We start from the raw sequence: 23,624 nt of genomic DNA on the forward strand, positions 1-23,624 counted from the left end.
TCCCGGGCGGTTGGGGTGGGCGTCCATGGAGAGCCTTGCTCTGGGTGTAAGAATGGCCGCAGTGGGGGCAGCCGGTGGCGTGGAACAGGGGCCGCCCTGGGAATGTGGAGGGCCAGCTGGTGCCACTCCAGAGCCTGCGCCTGTGCCCGCCATGGGAGTGCACTCGGTGCCCTTCCAGAGGGCCAAGTCAGGGGCTGGCAGCACCGCCAGCCTGACTGCCAGGGCTTCCACCTCCACGCGGGGGTCTCGGGTTTCCCCCTCCACGCGGGGGCCGCGGGTTTCCCCCTCCAGGCAGGGATCGCCGGTTTCCCCCTCCACGCAGGGGTCTCGAATTTCCCCCTCCACGCGGGAGCCGCCGGTTTCCCCCTCCCCCCGGGGGCCGCAGGTTTCCTCTTCCACGCAGGGGTCACGGGCCGCTCAGTAGCAGTGCTGCTGAGAGTGGGGGCTGCCAGCTTCCCCGCTGAAACTGCGAGCTGTGCGTAGAAGGAAAGGGGGAGCCGGTGGAGCCCCTGGGGAGTCGCTCCTTGCCTGCGGGAAACCAGAACAGAAATCTTTCAAGCTTAAAATACGCACACGAGCGTGGGAGTGAAAAGCATGGATCCCTACACCGAGGGGTTCCTGAGGCCTCCCGGCTCTGTTTGCAGAGATTTATTGTGCAGTTTGGATCTTTTAAATGAGATACTAAATCAAATAAAAATTGTGGTGCCTTCACCTTGAGTTAATCACTCTCAATATTTGGGTGTATTTCTTCTAGTCTTTCCGTTTTTCTTTCTGGTTTGCATGGAAGAGTGTGTGTGTGTGAGTGTGGCATGTTTATGCCTGTGGTGCGTGTTGTGTGAGACTGTGGTGCATATGAGTGTGCATGGGGTGGGGGGATGTGTTGCAGTGTGTGGTGTGTGGTACAATGTGTGTGTGTGTCGTGTGTGTGGTTTGCAGTGTAGCATGTGTGTGGCATGTGTGTGGTTTGCAGTGTGCTGTGTTTGTAGTGTGTGGTTTGTGGTGTATGTGGTGTGTATGTGGTTTATGGTGTGGTGTGGTATATATAGTGTGTGTGTGGTGTGTGTGGCATGTTTGCGGTGTGTGGCGTGTGTGGGGTTTGTGGTGTGTGTGGCGTGTGTGTGGTTTGCAGTGCGCTGTGGTGTGGTGTGTGTGGGGTTTGTGGTGCACTGTGTTGTGTGGCGTGTGTGGGGTTTGTGGTGTGTGTGGTATATGGGGTTTGTGATATGTGTGGTGTGTGGGGTTTACGGTGTGCTGTTGTGTGTGGCATGTGTGGTTTGTGGTGTGGTGTGTATGGTTTGCAGTGCACTGTGGTATGTGGTGTGTGTGGGGTTTGGGTGTGCTGTGGTGTGTGGTGTGTGTGTGTGGTTTGCGGTGCGCTGTGGTGTGTGGCGTGTGTGTGGTTTGCGGTGTGGTGTGTGGGGTTTGCAGTGCGGTGTGTGTGGTTTGTGGTGCGCTGTGGTGTGTAGTGTATGTGTGGTTTGCAGTGGGTGTGTGGTTTGCGGTGTGGTGTGTGGGGTTTGAGGTGTGTGTGTTGTGTGTGGGTTTTGCAGTGTGGTGTGTGGTGTGTGTGTGGTTTGCGGTGCGCTGTGGTGTGTGGTGTGTGTGTGGTTTGCAGTGTGGTGTGTGGGGTTTGCAGTGTGTGTTGTGTGTGGGGTTTGCAGTGTGGTGTGTGGTGTGTGTGTGGTTTGCGGTGCGCTGTGGTGTGTGGTGTCTGTGGGGTTTGTGGTGCACTGTGGTGTGTGGCGTGTGTGGGATTTCTAGTGCGCTGTGGTGTTTGGTGTGTGTGTGTGGTTTGTGGTGCGCTGTGGTGTGTGGTGTGTGTGTGGTTTGCAGTGCACTGTGGTATGTGGAGTGTGTGGGGTTTGTGGTGCGCTGTGGTGTGTGTGGGGTTTCTGGTGCGCTGTGGTGTGTGGCATGTGTGTGGTTTGCGGTGCGCTGTGGTGTGTGGTGTGTGTGTGGTTTGTGGTGCTCTGTGTTGTGTGGTGTGTGTGTGGTTTGCGGTGTGCTGTGTTGTGTGGTGTGTGGGGTTTGCGGTGTGCTGTGCAGCATGTGTGTATGACCGTGAGGCGTGTGAAGGGTGTGCAGTGAGCAGTACCCTGGTGTTCCTGTGAGGGTGTAGGCGTAGCCACCCTGACACTGTCCCTGTCCCTGTCTTTGCAGGACGGCTGTCCTCAGTGAGGGGCCGTGCACCCGCTCCTGAGCAGCGCCATGGGCCTGCTGGCCTTCCTGAAGACCCAGTTCGTGCTGCACCTGCTGGTCGGCTTCGTCTTCGTGGTGAGCGGTCTGGTCATCAACTTCGTCCAGCTGTGCACGCTGGCGCTCTGGCCGGTCAGCAAGCAGCTCTACCGCCGCCTCAACTGCCGCCTCGCCTACTCACTCTGGAGCCGTGAGTGTCTGTTGGGCCAGTCCCCGCCACCTGGGGCTTCCGTGGGGGTGGCGTGGGACCATGGACGGGGCAGCCGTGGGCTCTCAGGCCGCAAGTGAGGGCTGTACGGGAGGCGCTGAGGCCATCTGGCTGGCAGGCTGTGGGAAGGCCACCTCTTTTCCTTAGCTTGAGCTGTGCCATGTGCCGGTCTGACCATTCTGACCCACAGCAATGGCAGCTTCCCACGGTTTACCAGAGCATATGGGGATCTTTAAACAAACAAAAGTAAAGAGAGAGTTGAGTCCTGTTCACCTGTTACCAAGCTCCAACAGCTCCCTACACGGCGCCTCGTGTGTCCTGCTCACACTGCACCAACACCAGAGCATGCTGAAGTGTATTTCAGCATGCATCCCTGAAAGAAAAGGCATCCTACCTCCCTGCACGTCAAACACGTGTAGCTGTGTGTCTGTCCGTATGTGCTTCTGTGGGTGTGTTGTGTGTTTATACATAGAGAAACCAGTCTTCACCTGTCACGTGGACAGAGACTCAGAGGCTTGGTGACAACACCCACCGTGGATGGGTAACTGCTCGCGCCAGGTGTGGTGGGGATGTGAACAGCCATATCTCTGGAGGGTGGTTTGGCAGTAGCTGTCAACAGTTTAAGTGGTTGCAATCTTCAACTCAGCAATTCCACAGAGTAACATGCAACCTACAGAGACATGTGCAAAAGTGTGCACCTGGACAGGTGTTCTCATTTTATCACAGGTATCCTCATTATTATTTTTATATTAGTACAAAACTAGCAGCAACCTAAGCACCTGTCACTGGAGACTGACTATGCTGCACCCATACAGGGACTCTCTGCGGCCATCATGGAGAGCCTTCATCTTACATGTTGTCCAGTTTTAAGTGAAAAAGGAAGTATACAACAAAGTCCATAGTATGCGATGATTCATTTTGTTTCTTAAGAAAGGACACTGTGTGTGTGGTGTGTACATGTGTAGAAAAATCCCAGAAGGGGCCAGGCGTGGTGGCTCATGCCTGTAATCCCAGCACTTTGAGAGGCCGAGGCAGGTGGATCACCTGAGGTCAGGAGTTCGAGACCAGCCTGGGCAACATGGTGAAACCTCGTCTCTACTAAAAATACAAAAAATTAATCCCAGCACTTTGGGAGGCTGAGACGGGTGGATCACAAGGTCAGGAGCTCGAGACCATCCTGGCTAACATAGTGAAACCCCGTCTGTACTAAAAATAAAAAAATAATAATTTGGGCGTGGTGGTGGGTGCCTGTAGTCCCAGCTACTCGGGAGGCTGAGGCAGAAGAGTGGCACGAACCTGGGAAGCGAAGCTTGCAGTGAGCCGAGATCATGCCACTGCACTACAGCCTGGGCGACAGAGCAAGACTCTGTCTCAAAAATAATAATAATAGTTAATTAATTAATTACTTTTTAAAAATTAGCTGAGCATGGTGGCGCACGCCTGTCATCCCAGCTACTCGAGAGGCTGAGGCAGGAGGACTGCTTGAACCTGGGAAGTGGAGGTTGCAGTGAGCCGAGATCACACCAGCCTGAGCAACAGAGCAGGACTCTGTCTTAAAAAAAAAAAAAAAAAAAAAAAAATCTCAGAAGGATGCCCGAGAAAACTGTGTGGTGCTGATATCCAGGGACTGGGGAAAGGAGGGGTTTATTTCACACTCTCATGCTGTTTCTATGTTTTTGCATGAGTGCCTATATACTTTGTTTCATATGGGACAGGGTGAGCCCAGCTGTAAATACTTTGTCTCATATGGGAAACCCTGGGTCCCAGATATACTATGTTTCTATGGGAGACAGCGCATATACACTTTGTCTCATATGGGAAATGGTGGGCCTGTAACCTTGTCTCCATGATCTCCTTTCAATTCTGGAGCCAGTAGCACTGCTGAAAAGGCTGTTTATGTCAGCTTTTTTTTTTTTTTGAGACGGAGTCTCGCTCTGTCACCCAGGCTGAAGTGCAGTGGCCGGATCTCAGCTCACTACAAGCTCTGCCTCCTGGGTTCACGCCATTCTTCTGCCTCAGCCTCCTGAGTAGCTGGGACTACAGGCACCTACCACCACGCCTGGCTAATTTTTTTTTGTATTTTTAGTAGAGATGGGATTTCACCATGTTAGCCAGGATGGTCTCAATCTCCTGACCTCGTGATCCACCCACCTCGGCCTCCCAAAGTGCTGGGATTACAGGCATGAGCCACCATGCCCAGCCTATGTCAGCTAACTTTCTATGCCTGGGACATTCCACTGTCTGCAGAAAGACTAGTGACCCAGCCCTTAGACCAGCTTGTCTTACATGTATTATACCAGCTGGGCGCAGTGGCTCAAGCCTGTAATCCCAGCACTTTGGGAGGCCGAGGTGGGTGGATCACGAGTTCAGGAGATCAAGGCCATCCTGGCTAACACAGTGAAACCCCGTCTCTACTAAAAATACAAAAAACGGCCGGGCGCGGTGGCTCAAGCCTGTAATCCCAGCACTTTGGGAGGCCGAGACGGGTGGATCACGAGGTCAGGAGATCGAGACCATCCTGGCTAACATGATGAAACCCCGTCTCTACTAAAAAATACAAAAAACTAGCCGGGCGACATGGCGGGCGCCTGTAGTCCCAGCTGCTTGGGAGGCTGAGGCAGGAGAATGGCGTAAACTCAGGAGGCGGAGCTTGCAGTGAGCTGAGATCCGGCCACTGCACTCCAGCCTGGGCGGCAGAGCGAGACTCCGTCTCAAAAAAAAAAAAAAAAAAATACAAAAAACTAGCCGGGCATGGTAGCAGGTGCCTGTGGTCCCAGCTACTCGGGAGGCTGAGGCAGGAGAATGGCGTGAACCCAGTGGGAGGAGCTTGCAGTGAGCCGAGGTCGCGCCACTGCACTCCAGCCTGGGCAATGGAGCGAGATCCCGTCTGAAAAAAAGAAATAATAAAAGTAAAAATAAAAATAAATGTGTTATAGCTTCAGTTCCTGATTTTTTTGTTTTTTTTTTAAATAAAAGGCTGCTTTTTTTTGGGAAGGAAGAATTGGAAATCCTATAATATAAAATATACAAATGAGTTATTCATAAGTATAACTGGATGAGTACATACAAAAAGGGCAGATATTAACTAATGAAAACTAAATTACAGACTCTTACTTTCTAGCAGTATTCTGAAGCTAAAATACTACAAAACAGCTAAATCCTGGATGAAACTGGCTTTTTAATGCATTTCTGGGCTCACAGTAAGGAAACAAAAACCTCTTAACTCCACCCTTCCACCAAATCCCTTTAGCAGAAACCAGGGTGTGTGTGTGAAAATGGAACGTCAGCACTGCCTTTGAGGAGCCTAACCCTTGGGCAGCTGTAACAGAGGGAGCTGAAGCTAAACCAGGACTCTTGAGCGAGGGCATGAGACAAGCTAGGTTAACACTGTGGGTTTCAGCAGAGGCAAACGAAAGTACACTCTGGGGAAAGTCTCTCATTTAGGCCTGAAGAATCCCACAGATTAAGAAAAATTAAATAGGAATTCATAATCAGGAATGACAATGTCAAGAGCAGATGTAGACCAAAGACCACCCAATGTACCCTGACTTGAAAAAGAACCAAGTAGAACTGCTATCAATGAAAACTGTAGATATTTTAAAGCAAAAACTTATGGGTGGATTTTGTATCAGATGAGACACAATTAATGAGAGAATGGGTACACCAGACATCAATGTGGAGAAATCATCCATTGACTGCAGAGGAGATGAAAAATGTGAAATAGGACTGAAAATATACAAGGACAGAATCAGAAGCTTCATCAAATAGGGCTTTGGCCCCCGCCCCCAAAGGAGAGAACAGGAGAAGCTGCATAGGAAGAGAGGATGCCTGAGGACCTCCTGAACTGAGGAAGGTACAGTTCTGCAGATACAGGGAGCACATGTACACCAAGCAGGGCAAATGCCCAGAAATCCACACCTAGGCAGGCCCTGGGGCATCAGAGACCATCAGAGACAAGGAGGAGCCCGGCACAGTGGCTCACCCCTCTAATCCCAGCACTCTGGGAAGCTGAGGCGGGAGGATCACTTGAGGTCAGGAGTTTGAGACCAGCCTGGCCAACATGGTGAAACCCTGTCTCTACTAAAAATACAAAAATTAGCTGAGCCTGGTGGCACATGTCTAATCACAGCTACTTGGGCGGCTGAGGCAGGAGAATCGCTGGAACATGGATGGTGGAGGTTGCAGTGAGCCAAGATTGCATCACTGCACTCCAGCCTGGGTGACAGTGAGCCTCTGTCTCAAAAAAAAAAAGGAGGAGGTCCTCAAATCCCCAGAGAGGAAAGCTGGAGAACCACACTAGGTGGTCAGCAGTGAGGCCGACAGCAGATTTCTCACGGCAGGCAGCAGTGGTGGGAGACAGTGGAAGGTCCTCAGTGTGCTGGAAAATGGCCAACCTAGCACTCTGTGTCATTCAGGAGTACAAATGAAATAAAAAGTGGTACACTCCAAAAAAATAAGAGCTTTTACTGCCCATAGATCTTCACTTAAATATTTTTTAAGGATGTGTTTCAGTAAGAACAAAAATTATAAAAGTAGGGTTTAATTTTCAAGAAAGAATGGTAGCCAAAGAAATTAGGAGGTGGATGAATCTAAACCCTATGTAAAATAAAAACTATGCCTGGTTGGGTGTGGTGGCTCCTGCTTCTAATTCCAGTACTTTGGGAGGCCGAGACGGGTGGATCACGAGGTCAGGAGATTGAGACCATCCTGGCTAACACGGTGAAACCCCGTCTCTACTAAAAAATACAAAAAACGGCCGGGCGCGGTGGCTCAAGCCTGTAGTCCCAGCACTTTGGGAGGCCGAGACGGGTGGATCACGAGGTCAGGAGATCGAGACCATCCTGGCTAACACGGTGAAACCCCGTCTCTACTAAAAATACAAAAAACTAGCCGGGCGAGGTGGCGGGCGCCTGTAGTCCCAGCTACTTGGGAGGCTGAGGCAGGAGAATGGCGTAAAACCCGGGAGGCGGAGCTTGCAGTGAGCTGAGATCCGGCCACTGCACTCCAGCCTGGGCGACAGCGAGATTCCGTCTCAAAAAAAAATCATCATCATCATCATCATCATCATCATCGGCCTCTCCGTCTGCTGGGCTTGCGTGGGTGTGTGAATTCCCTCTATGACTTGTTGGATTTGGGATTTTCTCCACTTAGATTTATTTCCATGAATACGTTTGTGGGAGCCCTTCTCCAGTCAGAGCTATGTGGAAGCTTTTTCCAGTTCAGTGGCGTATGGTGAGAGCAGACATCACAGTGACTTTGTTGATGTTTGTTTTTGAGACAGGGTCTTGCTCTGTTGCTCAGGCTGGCGTGCAGTGGTGTGATCTTGGCTCACTGCAACCTCCGCCTCCTGGGCTCAAGCGGTCCTCCCACCTCAGTCTCCTGAGTAGCTGAGACCACAGGTGTGCACCACCATGCCCGGCTAATTTTGTATTTTTTGTAGAGACGGGGTTTTGCCAGGTTGCCCAGCCTGGTCTCGACCTCCTAGGCTCCTGTGATCCTCCTGCCTCAGCCTGCTGGGCTGTTGGGATTACAGGCATGAGCCACCACACCAGCCACAGTGTTTTTTAATGACCCTGAACCACTGTTTTATTTTCTTCATTCCTATTCTTGTTCTTTAATGCCGGGTACCTTCTTGCTGCCCATTTTGAACTCACTGCCAGTGTGTCTCTGCTGTCATCTGACCTGCAGAGCTATAGGTGCTGTGGCGAAGGGTGCAGGTTTGGAGCCGTTTAAACAGCCTGGCCCAGGCTCCTCTCTCCCTGTGGACCTTGGTCAGGGCTTCAGTCTCTAAACCTCAACTTTCTTATCTGCAGAGCACAGACAAAACCACCTGCCTTTGAGCTGTATTATAAAGCCTAAATCAACACGCACAGCAGGTGCACAGCAGTGCGTGATAAATATTCTTGGGTGAATTTTAGGTTTTTTGTTTGTTTGTTTGTTGTCTGTTTGTTGTTGTTGTTGTTGTTGTTTTGAGACAGAGTCTGTTGCTCTGGCTGGAGTGCAGTGATACCATCCTGGCTCACTGCAACCTCCATCTTCTGAGGTTCAGGTGATTCTCATGCCCCAGTCCCCCGAGTAGCTGGGATTACAGGTGCCTGCCACCACATCCAGCTAATTTTTGTATTTGTAAGTAGAGATGGGCTTTTGCCGTGCTGCCGCAGCTGGTCTTAAATTCCTGGCCTCGAGTGATCCTCCTGTCTTGGCCTCCCAAAGTGCTGGGATTACAGGTTTGAGCCACTGCACCTGGCCAGAATTTTAGATGTTTTAAAATCAGTGGTTGAAAAATGGGCTACGGCTGGCTTACTCACTGTGCTTTAGGGAAGCATATATTTGAGTGAAGGAAATGATAAAAGGAATTTCACGTCGGGCCCAGGAGCCGCCCACCCTGCAAGACAGTTTACAGATGCCCACTCTGACAGCTGTCTGCTGTTAGCCAGTGTCGGCCGAGGGGTCCTGAGATCTGCTGAAGGCTGCCCTCGCATGCTAACGGCAAAGGAAAAGGGCAACCTGCCCCTGGGCTTGCCACAGGTGACCTTTGGATGGGACCATTCTCCAGACAGCACAGCTTGTCCACTCATGGGGAGTGTGCCTGTGTCTGGCTGGCTGTGTGGGCTCTCGTTCAGTTCATTCCTCCTCTCCAGCCCTCGCCGGGCTTGACCCTAAAGGCAGAGGTCTCGGGCACTTGCCAGGGGCGAGCCAGTGGTGGGGGCGCCCCTGCCAGGCCAGGCCTGCAGTGGGGCTTGGTTAGCAGGTATTCTCCCCACACGCAGGACTTCCTCCCGCCCACTGCCTCTGCCCACAGGCGACCTTTCTCTTTTAAAGGAATTGGGGCACCTTGGTGCCCCCACAAACCCTGAGTTCCCTCTCTCCTTTCTGCGTCCTTTCTGCGTGCCTGCATGTGCACACAGCGTCGTGACCGCGGGGAAGACACTTCCCTGCGCCTGCACGCTGTCTGCAGGCGTCTCTGGCCATCCTGGGCTGAGCTGTGTGATCTCGGGTAGCGGCCCCTTGTTCACCCGTACAGGATGTCTTTGGAATTGGTCTCTAGTGTCCTTTATAAACAACTGGTATAAAAGAAGCCCAGGACGATGGCCTCGCAGAGAGCCCACACTTCAGAGCTGGGCTGGTGTCCAGCGCAAGAAGCCTGCGGCCGTCCTGACCCGGAAGCCGCGTCCTGGTTCTGTGAGGCCGTCCTTCCCGGACGACTGGCTGGGGGGCACGAGACTCCGGCGCCCGGCAACACGCCCACCTGCTTGGCCTCCCTCTTGTCCTTCCCTGCACGGCCCTCTGAACGGGACTCACTCCCTCTGAGGCCTGCGTGTGACAAAGATGTGTGGTTCTCACCATGGAACTCTTCAGCCCTGATGTTCTCCTGAAGGGGAATGAGGGCGTCCCAGAGTCCCCATGAGGAGACAGACAATGCCATGTTCCCAGCGTCCCCAGAGCCCTCACAGGCACGCAGGTCTCCTGCCGGCAAACAGAGTTCCCAGCCACGGCCCCCCCCACCCCACACTCCTGGGAAGTGCGTCTTCAGCCCACGGGGCCCGAGCCAGGGGAAGGGACCGAGGGAGGAGGCTCCAAGACCCCCTGGGTGGGCGGGGGACAAGCACTCAAAGCAGGGACTGGCACCCTTCACATGCCAGCACCCATGGGGTCAGGTGCGCCCTGCTGTCTCTGGGGGCCCTGCAGGCCTCTGGCCACCTGCCCAGCAGTAAGCCTCGTAGAGCACTCCCAGTCAGCCTTCCTGGGGGTGGGCTAGACCTCATATGACCTTTTTTAGAATATGGAAAACCAGTGTAACCCCAAAGCAAGTTTTAGGAGAAAGTGTAATTCCTATTACTCGATCATCTATAATTCCATTCCGCTCAGCGCTTTGCATTCTCTCCCACTGTCTGTTCTGCGGACATGAGTGGTTGTATTCTGCTTCCTAATCATCTAGCAACATTTTTCATCTTCCTGCGCCTCTCGGGGGTGTGGCTGTGCAGTACTCGGCCACACCAAGGTGCACGTGAGCATCGTAATTAGGCGTAAAGATCAGTGTCTCCGTGCAGAGTGGCAATTCTCCCCCTTTCTGCTGCTACCTTCTGTCTGTCTCCTCCCAACAGTTGCTTAGAGAAGGTCGTTGTAATTTCATAAAACATACTCAGTGTAAGTCATCAAAACTCATGTTGAGCGGAGACTTCTGCTCTGGATGAAAATAGTGTAGGTGTCTCCTGCGGGCGCTCCCTGACCATCCCAGGAGGAGGGGTCCCACCGGTGCCGACGCCTTCCCTCTGTCCACAGAGCTGGTCATGCTGCTGGAGTGGTGGTCCTGCACGGAGTGCACGCTGTTCACGGACCAGGCCACGGTAGAGCGCTTCGGGAAGGAGCACGCGGTCATCATCCTCAACCACAACTTCGAGATCGACTTCCTCTGTGGGTGGACCATGTGTGAGCGCTTCGGAGTGCTGGGGGTGAGCGGGGACCCGGGGAGGGCTGGGGGTGAGCCGGGGGAGGGGTCCCTGGAAGGCTGGGGGTGAGCAAGGGGGGTCCCGGGAGGGCTGGGGCTGAGTGGGGTGGGGTGGTCCCGGGGTAGGGCTAAGGGTGAGCGAGGGGGGTCCTGGGGAGGGCTGGGGGTGAGCGGGGACCCGGGGAGGGCTGGGGCTGAGCGGGGTGGGGTGGTCCCAGGGTAGGGCTAAGGTTGAGTGACGGGGGGTCCCAGGGAGGGCTGGGGGCGAGCAGGGGTCCTGGGGAGGGCTGGGGGTGAGCGAGGGTCCTGGGGAGGGCTGGGGGTGAGCAGAGGGGACCCAGGAGGGCTGGGGGTGAGCGGGGTAGCGGGTCCTGGGGAGGGCTGGGGGTGAGCGGGGGAGGTCCCAGGGAGAGGCTAGGGTGAGCCATGGGGGTCTCAGGGGAGTTGCTGAGAGTGGCAGGGGTCCCAGGGAGGAGCTAGGGGAGTAGGGGGGTGCCAGGGGTGAGCAGGAGGGCCCTGCGGGGGAGGTACTGGGTGGAGCAGTGGGGGTCCCAGCAGAGGAGCTGGGGGAGCCTTGGGGTTCCGAGGGAAAGGGCTGGAGGAGCAGAGGAATCCCTGGGGAGGTGCTGGAGAGGCCCCCGGGGTCCGAGTCCCTGGGTGTTCCTCCTGGGGCGTCTCTTTGAGCTGGGCAGTGGTGCCTGGCTGCTTGGGGGGCCCTGGCCCGCGGGGCCTCAGCTGTCCCCGAGCTGTGCCCTCCTTTCTCATCATGGCCTTCGCCTTTGAGATGACCCCACCTGCATCCCCGCAGAACCACTTCCATTAGCTAAGCTGCCTCGGATGAAACCTAAACTACTCCCCGATGCTGGCAGAGGAATTTCGTTCCAGTCAAAGCCCCTGTGTGAGGCAGCACCCCCAGGCCACCTCCAGGAAGCCTGGTACCCTCTGCATCCGGCTCACCCACCCTCCCTGAGGGCCCTCCCAGCCAAGCCTGAGCCTCAGTTTCCTCATTTCTGGGGCGGCCCCCTCACTCTCAGAAGCCAAGTCCTCATTCACAAGAGACCCCCTGAGCCCCAAAGCCGTGACTCCCAGAGCAACACCACGCAGGAGCTGGGTGCGCCGGGAGCCTGGCCAAGCCCCTGGCCTCTGTCTGATGCTGAAGTGCCAGGTGCCCCTCCTTCTCCTCCCTCCAGAGCTCCAAGGTCCTCGCTAAGAAGGAGCTGCTCTACGTGCCCCTCATCGGCTGGACGTGGTACTTTCTGGAGATCGTGTTCTGCAAGCGGAAGTGGGAGGAGGACCGGGACACAGTCATCGAAGGGCTGAGGCGCCTGTCCGACTACCCTGAGTACATGTGGGTGAGTAAGCGGAGCGGCCTGACACCCTGCGTGCCAGGAGGTGGCCACGCCCACTCCTGACGCGCCACTGCCCCCGTCCCAGGCTGGGAAACCCCAGGAGAGCCTCTGCACACGGGGCACTGTTTACATGGTGCCAGAGCTCCCCATCCGAGCTGCAGGCGTGGAGGCTTCTCTTGGGCCACCTCCCTGCTGTTCGCCACAATCCCACCTCTGACCAGGCCATCCTAAGGGGACCTGGCGGGGGAGGGGCAGGGCAGGGTGCCCCCAGCGAGCCCCGGCTGTGCCTGCCCTGCTCAGTGTGCGTCCCCATCCCGTTTTCTGTCCCTTCTTCCTGGTCTGTATTGGAAAATGGGCTGCCTGTGCTCTTAGCATTTCTGGGTTTTTTGTTTGTTTGTTTGTTTTGTTTTTTTTTGGTTTTTTGGTTTGTTTTGTTTTAAAATGGAGTCTTGCTCTGTCACCCAGGTTGGAATTCTGTGGCGCAATCTCGGGTCACTGCAACCTCCACCTCCCAGGTTTAAGCGATTCTCCTGTCTCAGCTTCCCAAATAGCTGAGATTGCAGGTGCACACCACCACACCTGGCTAATTTTTTTTGTATTTTTACTAGAGATGGGGTTTCACAGTGTTGGCCAGGCTGGTCTCAAACTCCTGACCTCAGGTGATCCACCCACCTCGACCTCCCAAAGTGCTGGGATTATAGGCGTGAGCCACCTTGCCAGCCTGCTGTTAGCATTTCTTTTTTTTTTTATTTGGAGATGGAGTCTTACTCTGTTGCCCAGGCTAGAGTGCAGTGGCATGCTCTCAGCTCACCGCAACCTCTGCCTCACAGGTTCCAGCAGTTCTCCTCCTTCAGCCTCCCTCTCAATCCCCATGGGATTACAGGCGCACACCACCACGACCAGCTAATTTTTGTATTTTAGGAGAGATGGGGTTTCACCATGTTGGCCAGGCTGGTCTCGAACGCCTGACCTCATGATCCACCTGCCTTGGCCTCCCAAAGTGCTGGGATTATAGGCTTGAGCCACCATGCCTGGCCTGCTGTTAACATTTCTAACTCACGCTGTGGCAAGTGGGTGAAACCCTCTCGGTTTTCACACTGATCAGAGGCTGCTGCCCCGACACACCTTCATGTCTCACTTCTTTCTGGAAAGTTCTTTCTGGAGATCTCTCCTGCATGAGTGAACGTGTGTGATTGGAGTGCAGACTCTGGCCCTAGAATAAAAGAACCTTTCAGTCCTAACCCATGCTGCTCGCTAAAGCAAGATTTCCACAAATTCAGCTACAACCTTTGCTACCTGTCAGAGAGGCAGGTGTGGCCTGCACATGCGCCTGCCCCAGCTGTTCTGTAGAGTGACCCTCTGTCTCCGTGTCGATCCTAGTTTCTCCTGTACTGCGAGGGGACGCGCTTCACAGAGACCAAGCACCGCGTCAGCATGGAGGTGGCAGCTGCTAAGGGGCTTCCCGTCCTCAAGTACCACCTGCTGCCGCGGACCAAGGGCTTCACCACCGCGGTCAAGTGCCTCCGGGGGACAGGTAGGCCCCAGACTGCCCGAGCCGGGGCCACTGCTGTGCTCACGGAAAATAGTGATTTCTTAAAAAAATAAAAATAAAAAAAAGAATAGTGCATTCCATGTGAAACACAGGAGAGCGAAAGGGAGAAAGGAATCAAGTGAGGGGGTTGGCGCCACAAGGTTCCCGCGTGAGGTTTTGAGGTGATAAAGTGCTGATTCATGAGAAACAATTAAAATAATAAAAAATACATAATGTTAAACCTTATGAAGGGGAAATAATCATTATTATATCCTATTAATCCAAAAGGAGTCGAAATAGAAGAAAGGGACAAAGAACAGAAAACAGCCAGACAGCAGGGGTCAGACAGCAGGGTCCAGACAGCAGAGGCCAGACAGCAGGGGTTAGACAGCAGGGGCCAGACAGCAGGGTCCAGACAGCAGGGTCCAGACAGCAGAGGCCAGACAGCAGGGGTCAGACAGCAGGGTCCAGACAGCAGAGGCCAGACAGCAGGGGTTAGACAGCAGGGGCCAGACAGCAGGGTCCAGACAGCAGGGTCCAGACAGCAGAGGCCAGACAGCAGGGGTCAGACAGCAGGGTCCAGACAGCAGAGGCCAGACAGCAGGGTCCAGACAGCAGGGTCCAGACAGCAGAGGCCAGACAGCAGGGGCCAGACAGCAGGGTCCAGACAGCAGAGGCCAGACAGCAGGGGCCAGACAGCAGGGTCCAGACAGCAGAGGCCAGACAGCAGGGGTCAGACAGCAGAGTCCAGACAGCAGGGGCCAGACAGCAGGGGCCAGACAGCAGGGGTCAGACAGCAGAGTCCAGACAGCAGAGGCCAGACAGCAGGGGTCAGACAGCAGGGGCCAGACAGCAGGGGCAGACAGCAGGGGCCAGACAGCAGGGGCCAGACAGCAGGGTCCAGACAGCAGAGGCCAGACAGCAGGGTCCAGACAGCAGAGGCCAGACAGCAGGGGCCAGACAGCAGGGTCCAGACAGCAGGGTCCAGACAGCAGAGGCCAGACAGCAGGGGCCAGACAGCAGGGGCCAGACAGCAGGGGTCAGACAGCAGAGTCCAGACAGCAGGGGTTAGACAGCAGAGGCCAGATAGCAAGGTCCAGACAGCAGGGTCCAGACAGCAGGGTCCAGACAGCAGGGGCCAGACAGCAGGGTCCAGACAGCAGGGGCCAGACAGCAGGGTCCAGACAGCAGGGTCCCGCTCACAGCGTCAGTACCCGTGGCAGACAGCAGGGTCCCGCTCACAGCGTCAGTACCCGTGGCAGACAGCAGGGTCCCGCTCACAGCGTCAGTACCCGTGGGAAACGTCAGCCACTAAGCGCCCTCCCCAGCAGAGGAGAACGAGGCAAAAAGAGGGGGAAGAAAACTCGGAGAAGAGGCCCCGGTGTGTTCTCCCAAGGACGGGGCCAGGCCCCTCGCATGTTCTCTCCAGGATGGGCTGGGTCCCAGGTGGAACCTGCATTTCCCTCTGGCAGTGACCATGCAGCCGCCTGGGCTGGGTCACCCACCCTCCCGTCTCCTCCCACAGTCGCAGCTGTCTATGACGTAACCCTGAACTTCAGAGGAAACAAGAACCCGTCTCTGCTGGGGATCCTCTACGGGAAGAAGTACGAGGCGGACATGTGCGTCAGGTGAGGCCAAACCCTGTGACTCTTGCGCCACCCCCCATACCTTCCTGAGTTTGCACTGGGCAGAGGCCGGGAGGGTGGCTGGATCCAGGCCCCATGTCCCACAGTCCCACGGGGTGGAACTTACACGGAAGGCGCGTCTGCAGCCCTGCCCCACTAAACAGACACAGGAGAGGCCCTGCAGGACTCGTCTGGGGCTCGGGATGCAGGCCACAGAGAGGACACAGAGACACGGGGGATGCGTGGGGAGACTCACCATTACCCACGGTGTATTTCGTTCCTTTGGGGACATCGTGGACCTGGCATTGGGGGCCACCTCCATCCTCTCCTTCTGCCTTCTTGGGAACCCCCTGCAGTTCCCTCTGTAAGATGCTCTGTCCCTTCCCAGGCCTGATCTCAAACCCCACTGGGCTCCCTAAGTCTCCTGGGGCCCACAGTCACACGACCTGGGGGGCATATGGTGCTGACTTCTCACCTAGGGGTGAAACCCAGGCAGGTCTCTTCGTGGGTAGGACGGGACTCCCTGCAGAGCCTCTGGCCTGAAGCAGCACTGGTGATGGGAGTGGCTTTCTGCTGGCCCTGGCGATGGCAGCCCCAGCACACGAGGGACCATAGTGTCTGAAGGAGACAGTGGTGAAGGGAGAGGAAGAACCTGTTTGAATTTTTTTTTTTTTTGGAGACGGAGTTTCACTCTGTCACCCAGGCTAGAGTGCAGTGGCTCAATCTTGACTCACTGCAACCTCCGCCTCCCCGGTTCAAGCGATTCTCCTGCCTCAGCCTCCTGAGTAGCTGGGATTACAGGTGCCCGCCACCACGCCTGGCTAATTTCATATTTTTTTAGTAGAGACGGGGTTTTACCATATTGTCCAGGCTGGACTCGAACTCCTGACCTCAGGTGGTCTGCCCACCTCGGCCTCCCAAAGTGCTGGGATTATAGGCGTGAGCCACCATGTTGGGCCAAAGAGCCTTTTTTAAACCCCATCTTGAGAGCTGGGGCTTCCGTGCTATGGGGCGCCAGTCCTGTCCCAGTGAAATAAAACGGGAGTGGTGTGTCCAGACCCCGGGAGGAGCCTGGGGCTTGCTCTGCAGGGTAGTAGCAGCTTTCCTCAGGGCAGCGCCTTTCACCACACAGTCAGGGCTGTGGGTGCCGCCACTGAGCCATTGCTGCCCTTGGACTCTCCAAGCTTCTCTGGCTTACATAGAGAAGAAAATCCACCCAGAAATCCTATTGACTTAAAGCACAGGTTGAGGTTGTGACCTTAATTCCAGCATAAATCATCATTTCAGGCAGACTTTTGAGGCACAAAGAAACTGCGCTGGATGGCCCTTGTTGAGCTCGTCAGTCTCTGGTTTCATTCAAGTGTATGCAGAAAGGCAAGGCCCTCCTTGCACTGTAAAGCTGCACAGAGCTGTCACTATATGCGTTTCCATATTTGCAGTCCAACCACAACCTACTGGGTGTGTGTCCTGGTCAGCCTAGCCTGCCCGTGGTGGTTACAGGCCCTCTACATTCTAATTGCGAGAACCTGAGCACGTACAAATTAGACAAGGCAAAACACACCACCAGCCAGTTCTTCTGGCCACACTCTAGGAGGTTTCCAGGAAGGGTTTGTGAACATAAACACAAGCCAGGTAACACTCCCTTCTGAAGTTCAAGGACTGGCTGATTAGAGGCGGAGGCGCTGTTCTCCTGACCGGGGGTGAGTGGGACCACGAGCGGAGAGTTCCCTCCCTTATGTGCCTAAAACTCCTGGGAGGGAGCTCTGAGCCACTGTGGACCGTGGAGACTGCGGTGACTGACCGGGGCCCTGGACGGTCCCGATGGCAGGCTGGGACAGGACATGAGGTGGGATGATAGCAGCCGGTGGCCTTGTGCCGGATCCTGGCCACAGCTGGCCTCAGTCGTCTTCACGAGAGGAGCCCTTGAGGCACATCTCGCGCTCATCCTTAGTGGTGGCCCAAGGCTGGGCGGTCAGAGTAGCTGCCCAAGGTCAGCCCTGGCCGTGGAGGAGCCGGGCCGCCTGCCAAGCCACACAGCGCCTCCACCTCGGGTGCCACGCAGCTCCCCACGGAGAGATTCCTCATCCGCCATCCTCCCTGCCGCTGCCTTTATTTTGCCCAATCATATTTTAACACACACTCGCTTTGAACTTCTAAAGCTTCAGCTATTCAGGTCACTGACCGGTTCGCTGTGGGAGGAGCAGCAGTGTCCTCGCGCACCCCTGTGGCCCCCGTGCGCCCCTGTGGCCATGCCATCATAGCGCCAGGCTCTGCGCCGCACAGGGCTAGTCCTCCTTCCTCCTGCATGGGTGGTGATGCCCGGGACCACAGGGAAGCAGGGCCAGTGTATGCAGGATGGCTGCAGGGCTCTTCTGTCCCCAGGGCTGGCCTCTGGGCTGAGGGCCTTCAAGTGGCTTGAGTCAGCTCCAGGAGGCAGATGCTCAGGGTGACACCCTGGGGTGCAGAAAAAAGTAGAATTTTTATTTATCTTTACTTTTTATTTTTAATTCTTATGTTTATATATTTCATAATGTATGTAACAGAGATACAATAAAACCCATATGTGGGGTATGCGTGTGTGTGTTCATGTGGGATGTGTATGTGTGGTGTGTATTATGTATGTGGTATATGTGATGTGCACATGGTGTGTTATGTGTGCATGTGTGGTGTATGTGCATTATGTGTAAATTATGTGTGTTGTGTGTGTTGTGTATGGGTGTGGTATGTGCAGTGTAGTGTGTATATAATATATACGTGTGTATAAATTATATGTGTGTAGTATGTGTAAAAATTTGTGTATTCATGTGGGGTGGTGTATGTGGGAGTGTGTATAGCATGGTGTGTGTATAAATTACATATGTGTATGGCATGTGTGATGTGTGTGTAGTGTGCATAAAATGTGTGTGTGGTGTGTGGGGTATGGTGTGTGTAAATTTGTGTGTGGTGTGTGTTGAACTGTGTAGTATGTGTGTATAAATTATAAATGCATGTGTGTGCAAAATGTGTGGATGTGGGTATGTGTGGTATAATGTGTAATGTGTGTGTATAAATTATATGTGTGTGTATATAAATGTATGTAAAGGTGGTGTGTGGTGTGTGGTGTGTGTATATGAATCGTGGGGGTGGTGTGTATAAATTATAAATGTGCATGTGTGTGTGTGTGTGCGGTGTGTGTATATGAATCATATGTGGGGGGTGGTGTGTGTGGTGTGGTGTGTATAAATTAGGTGTGTTTGATGTGTGTGGTGTGGTGTGTATGACGTGGGGCTGTGTGTGTCAGGAACCAGTCAGCCAGCGTAGGCCTCTGGGCAGGCCCCTCCCCTCACTGTAGGCAGAGGAGCCTCTGCACCTTGGTTGCTCCTGAAATGGTGTCTGTGGCAAATCCTCCCCACGCCAGTTGAACCTGGGGCCGACGTTAAGCTGTTTTGGTTCACCGGGACGTAATGTTGTCTTCACGGCCATCTGCTCACCAGCATGCGGCCGAGCCTTGTGAACCCTGCATATGTGCTGGTGTGTGCTGTATGCTGTTGTATACTGGCGTTTGCTGATGCGTGTGGTGTGTGCTCGCATGTAGTGTGTGGGGTATGTGCTGGCATGTGCCGGTGTGTGCACCGGTGTGTAGTGTGTGCTGGCAGGTGGTGTGTTGAGGGGTGGTGTGTGGCGTGTGCTCGCGTGTGGCGTGTGGGGTATGTGCTAGCATGTGCCGGTGTGTGCACCGGTGTGTAGTGTGTGCTGGCAGGTGGTGTGTGTTGAGGGGTGGTGTATGGTGGGTGCTGGTGTGTGGCGTGTGCTGGCGTGTGCTTGTGTTGTCACGAGACTCAGCTTTCACTTATGGGCTGAGGATCCATAGGTGGAATCCCCATACACCGAAGCTTCGGGTTCCTCGGTTTCTAGACTGAAGTGTGAGGCGCGTGACCTTCGAGCGTGGAGACCTGCCCGGCTGTGGAACCCTCGCGGGTGGGCCCCACAGCTGGAGCCACGTCTTTCCCGCTCTGAGGTGCGCCGTCGCCCCCTCCTGGGCGCTGGGAGGCACTGCGGTTGCCTGTGGATGGCAGGTTCCTTCCTGTTTGTCTTTTTATTTTTATTTATTTTTATTTTTATTTATTTATTTTTTGGCTTACAACGCAGCGATTTGCTTCTCCCTCATAAAGGTCCACGATAAGCCCAGACAGTGCTCAGGGCAGCCCAGTTGTCCCCGCGTGATGGCGTCGGGCCGCCCTTCCTTAGCAAGGTGACTCTCCGGCAGCCACCGCAGGGAAGAGGCAGCATCGGGCACCCGCTAAGATGCTCCCTTACGGAAGCGACTTGTAGGAGGCAGGGATGTGTGTTTTTCTTTTCCTTTTCTTTTTTTAAGAGAAAACCACATTTTATTTTTGTTAATGTTAAAGTTATTTTTCTTTTCTTTTTTTTTTTTTTTTTTGAGACGGAGTCTCGCTCTGTCGCCCGGGCTGGAGTGCAGTGGCCGGATCTCAGCTCACTGCAAGCTCCGCCTCCCGGGTTCACGCCATTCTCCTGCCTCAGCCTCCCGAGTAGCTGGGACTACAGGCGCCCGCCACCTCGCCCGGCTAGTTTTTTTGTATTTTTTAGTAGAGACGGGGTTTCACTGTGTTAGCCAGGATGGTCTCGATCTCCTGACCTCGTGATCCGCCTGTCTCGGCCTCCCAAAGTGCTGGGATTACAGGCTTGAGCCACCGCGCCCGGCCAAAGTTATTTTTCAATAAAATTTTATATAGAAAATGATTTTTTTTTTTCTTTTTTACATGGAGCCTCGTTCTGTCACCCAGGGTGGAGTGCAGTGGTACAATTTCGTCTACTGCAACCTCCGCCTCCTGGTCCAAGCAATTCTCCTGCCTCAGCTGCTCAAGGAGCTGGGATTACAGGCGCATTCCACCTCATCTGACTACTTTTTGTAGTCTTAGTAGAGATGGGGTTTCACCATGTTGGTCAGGCTGGTCTCGAATTCCTGACCTCGTTATCTGCCTGCCTCGGCCTCCCAAAGTGCTGGGATTACAGGAGTGAGCCACTGCGCCCGGCCGAAAATGAATTTAATTTTAATCAGTTTGACTATAAGGCAAGATTTTCTGAATATCTTATAACTTTCAGAATTGTTTTGAATGAAAGAGTACATTCATGTTCTAAGAAAACTCGACTCTTCAGATACATGAGCCACATTATGTTCTCATATCAGTGTGTTTTAAATTTTATTGCTTAATTCATATAAACAGCCTGTTTATATAAATCAATAGCCTGAATAGCCTGTTTTGAATAGTAGCCAACTTGTTTGGATGTGTGTTTTTCTTAACTGCCCAGAGGGAAGAGAGAACTGGGCACCAGTGAAAACAGGTCACGCCTACCTAAAGTCTTGCTGTGTGGCTCAGTGACGGGTGCCGTGGACGTGGCAGCCCCTAAGTCCCGGCTCCCGTACATACAGTATCGCTGTTTCCTTAGAATCACTGCTATAGGCCGGGTGCGATGGCTCACGCCTGTAATCCCAGCACTTTGGGAGGTCAAGACGGGTGGATCATGAGGTCAGGAGATCGAGACCATCCTGGCTAACACGGTGAAACCCTGTCTCTACTTAAAAAATACAAAAAACTAGCTGGGCGAGGTGGCGGGCGCCTGTAGTCCCAGCTACTCTGGAGGCTGAGGCAGGAAAATGGCGTAAACCCAGGAGGCGGAACTTGCAGTGAGCTGAGATCCGGCCACTGCGCTCCAGCCTGGGCGACAGAGCGAGACTCCGTCTCAAAAAAAAAAAAAAAAAAAAAGAATCACTGCTGTAATCCTAGCTGGCGAACTTGGTGTTCTTATTCAATTTTAAAAGATTTTAATATATCGTATGTGAGTGGCTTACCCCATCTACTTACTCAAATTCCGACTGACTTTCAAAATAAGAGCTGTGACATGTTACTTATTTAAAATTTTCCAATTAGATTTATCAGGTAATGACCCTGCTTATCTTACCAAGTAGACATGTCAACTTGTGGGCTGCTCATCCACTTGGTAGATTAGGTATGTAAATAAATTAGTGTCCAAACTGAAATCAGCTATTTCTTAATTGAGATTAAAATGTCTACATTTTTAATACTTTTCATATTTGAAGCAAGTGGATTTCGTTTGTGAAATAATCTTCTTTGCCTTATGAAAGACACTGTCAGTCATGACTGACTCCAAAGACTGAACATACCACGAAAGACCAGAACTTTCAGAAGCTCACACGTGACGGCCCTCCTCATGGGACCAGAGGCATGGCCTGCCCGGTGAAATCACTCACAGGCACGCTGGGGTTATGCTGCCGTGCCGCCATCCCTGCACAGAAGGCCACCTTGTGGCCTCTCGCCGCCATGCCAGGCTGACTGTGTACTCAGGGCGAATGCCTGAAGAGAGGCTCGTTTGATGTTTGTTTTTAGAAATTGAGAATGAGAGGGCGGGCGCGGTGGCTCACGCTTGTAATCCCAACACTTTGGAAGGCCAAGGCGGGCGGATCACGAGGTCAAGAGATCGAGACCACCCTGGTCAACATGGTGAAACCCCGTCTCTACTAAAAAAATACAAAAAAGTAGCCGGGCGAGGTGGCGGGCGCCTGTAGTCCCAGCTACTTGGGAGGCTGAGGCAGGAGAATGGCGTGAACCTGGGAGGCGGAGCTTGCAGTGAGCTGAGATCCGGCCACTGCACTTCAGCCTGGGCGACAGAGCGAGACTCTGTCTCAAAAAAAAAAAGTTAGCTGGGTGGGGTGGCACGCGCCTGTAGTCCCAGCTGCTCGGGAGGCTGAGACAGGAGAATCACTTGAACCCGGGAGGCAGAGGTTGCAGTGAGCAGAGATCGCGCCACTGCACTCCAGCCTGGCGACAGAGCGAGACTTCATTTAAAAAAAAAAAAAGAAATCATGGGATGTGATAGAATGAGTGGGGCCCACAGGCCACCCTGGTGCATGCCATGCCCCCTGTGCCCTCTTCTTAGTGTGAACTCGTGATGATTCACCCTACCTTGAACCTTCTTCATAAAACAGGAGATTTCCTCTGGAAGAGATCCCGCTGGATGAAAAGGAGGCAGCTCAGTGGCTTCATAAACTGTACCAGGAGAAGGTAAGCAGGCTGTGCTCTCGCTCAGGGTCCTGGTCTCCTGAAGAGGCTGTGGAAGGGGCGCTGGCGAGCAGGCAGATGACACGTGGGAACTCCTTGGGAGACAGGAGTGCCACCCAGGTCCCAAATACTCCTGATCCTTCTTTGATTTCTTCTTCTTCTTTCTGTTTTTTTTTTTTTTTTTTTTTTTCTGAGACAGGGTCTCACTTTGTCACCCAGGCTGGAGTGCAGTGGTGCGATCCTGGCTCACTGCTGCCTTGACCTCCTGGGCTCAAGCGATTCTCCTGCCTCAGCCTCCTGGGTAGCTGGAGCTACAGGTGCGAGCCACCATGTTCAGCTAATGATTCAAACAATTTCTTTTTGTAGAAATGAGGTCCCACTGTGTTTCCAGGTTGGTACTGAATTCTTGGGCTCAAGCAATATTTCCGTCTCAGCCTCCCAAAGTACTGGGATTACCGGCAGGAGCCACCACACCTGGGCCCTGTTTCTTAATGTTTGAGAAATTAACAAACTACAGACAAGTATGAAGGGTAACATGATGCCTGTATAACTAGGGCTGGTAACATTTGGTCACATTTGTTTCATTTTCTTATATAAAAGAAATTACAGGGATGTAACAAACATAGATGGTCGCTAGACTCCTTGTGCAATAGAAACAAATTAGGGATGTTAGAAGATTATTTTGAAAACCACACTCAGTCCTTATTTCTTTCCCCCATGGCTTGCTCAGCCCAACTTTCCCTTTGTTTTATACACACAAATGCGTGGGGCATTCGCTTTCCACTGTTGGCCCTGTGTGAGAGGAGATAACCAGGAAATCCTCCCAGGATGTAAAAAATATTGTAAATGCATTGATGGGCTCTCAAAGTAAGAGAAATCGGCCGGGCACTATAGCTCACGCCCGTAATCACAGCACTTTGGGAGGCCGAGGCAGGCAGATCACCTGAGGTCAGGAGTTCAAGACCAGTTTGACCAACATGGTGAAACCCCGTCTCCACTAAAAACACCAAATTAGCCAGGCGTGGAGGCGCGTGCCTCTAATCCCAGTTACTTGAGAGGCTGAGGCAGGAGAATCGCTTGAACCCGGGAGGCGGAGGTCGCAGGAGCCAGGATCGTCCCATTGCACTCCAGCCTAGTCAACAGAGTGAGACTCTGTCCCAAAAAAAAAAAAAAAGGAAAAAGAAAAT

General features: G+C 53.6%; 1 protein-coding gene across 6 annotated transcripts in view; it reads left to right on the forward strand.

Annotated features, from left to right (window-relative positions):
* AGPAT3 (1-acylglycerol-3-phosphate O-acyltransferase 3) overlaps nucleotides 1–23,624 on the forward strand; it is a 104,577-nt gene that overhangs the window by 73,210 nt on the left and 7,743 nt on the right. For all 6 annotated transcript variants that reach the window (XM_033226861.1, XM_033227271.1, XM_033227107.1 and 3 more), the window contains 6 exons: nucleotides 2,161–2,386; nucleotides 10,688–10,857; nucleotides 12,044–12,205; nucleotides 13,583–13,736; nucleotides 15,259–15,361; nucleotides 22,365–22,440. In XM_033226861.1, the coding sequence (XP_033082752.1) occupies nucleotides 2,209–2,386; nucleotides 10,688–10,857; nucleotides 12,044–12,205; nucleotides 13,583–13,736; nucleotides 15,259–15,361; nucleotides 22,365–22,440 (843 nt within the window). In that variant the 5' untranslated portion in view covers nucleotides 2,161–2,208. The remainder of the gene's footprint in view (nucleotides 1–2,160; nucleotides 2,387–10,687; nucleotides 10,858–12,043; nucleotides 12,206–13,582; nucleotides 13,737–15,258; nucleotides 15,362–22,364; nucleotides 22,441–23,624) is intronic.

This window comes from Trachypithecus francoisi, unplaced genomic scaffold, assembly GCF_009764315.1.
Source record: "Trachypithecus francoisi isolate TF-2019V2 unplaced genomic scaffold, Tfra_2.0 Contig00090, whole genome shotgun sequence".
NCBI classification, from domain to species: Eukaryota; Metazoa; Chordata; class Mammalia; order Primates; family Cercopithecidae; genus Trachypithecus; species Trachypithecus francoisi.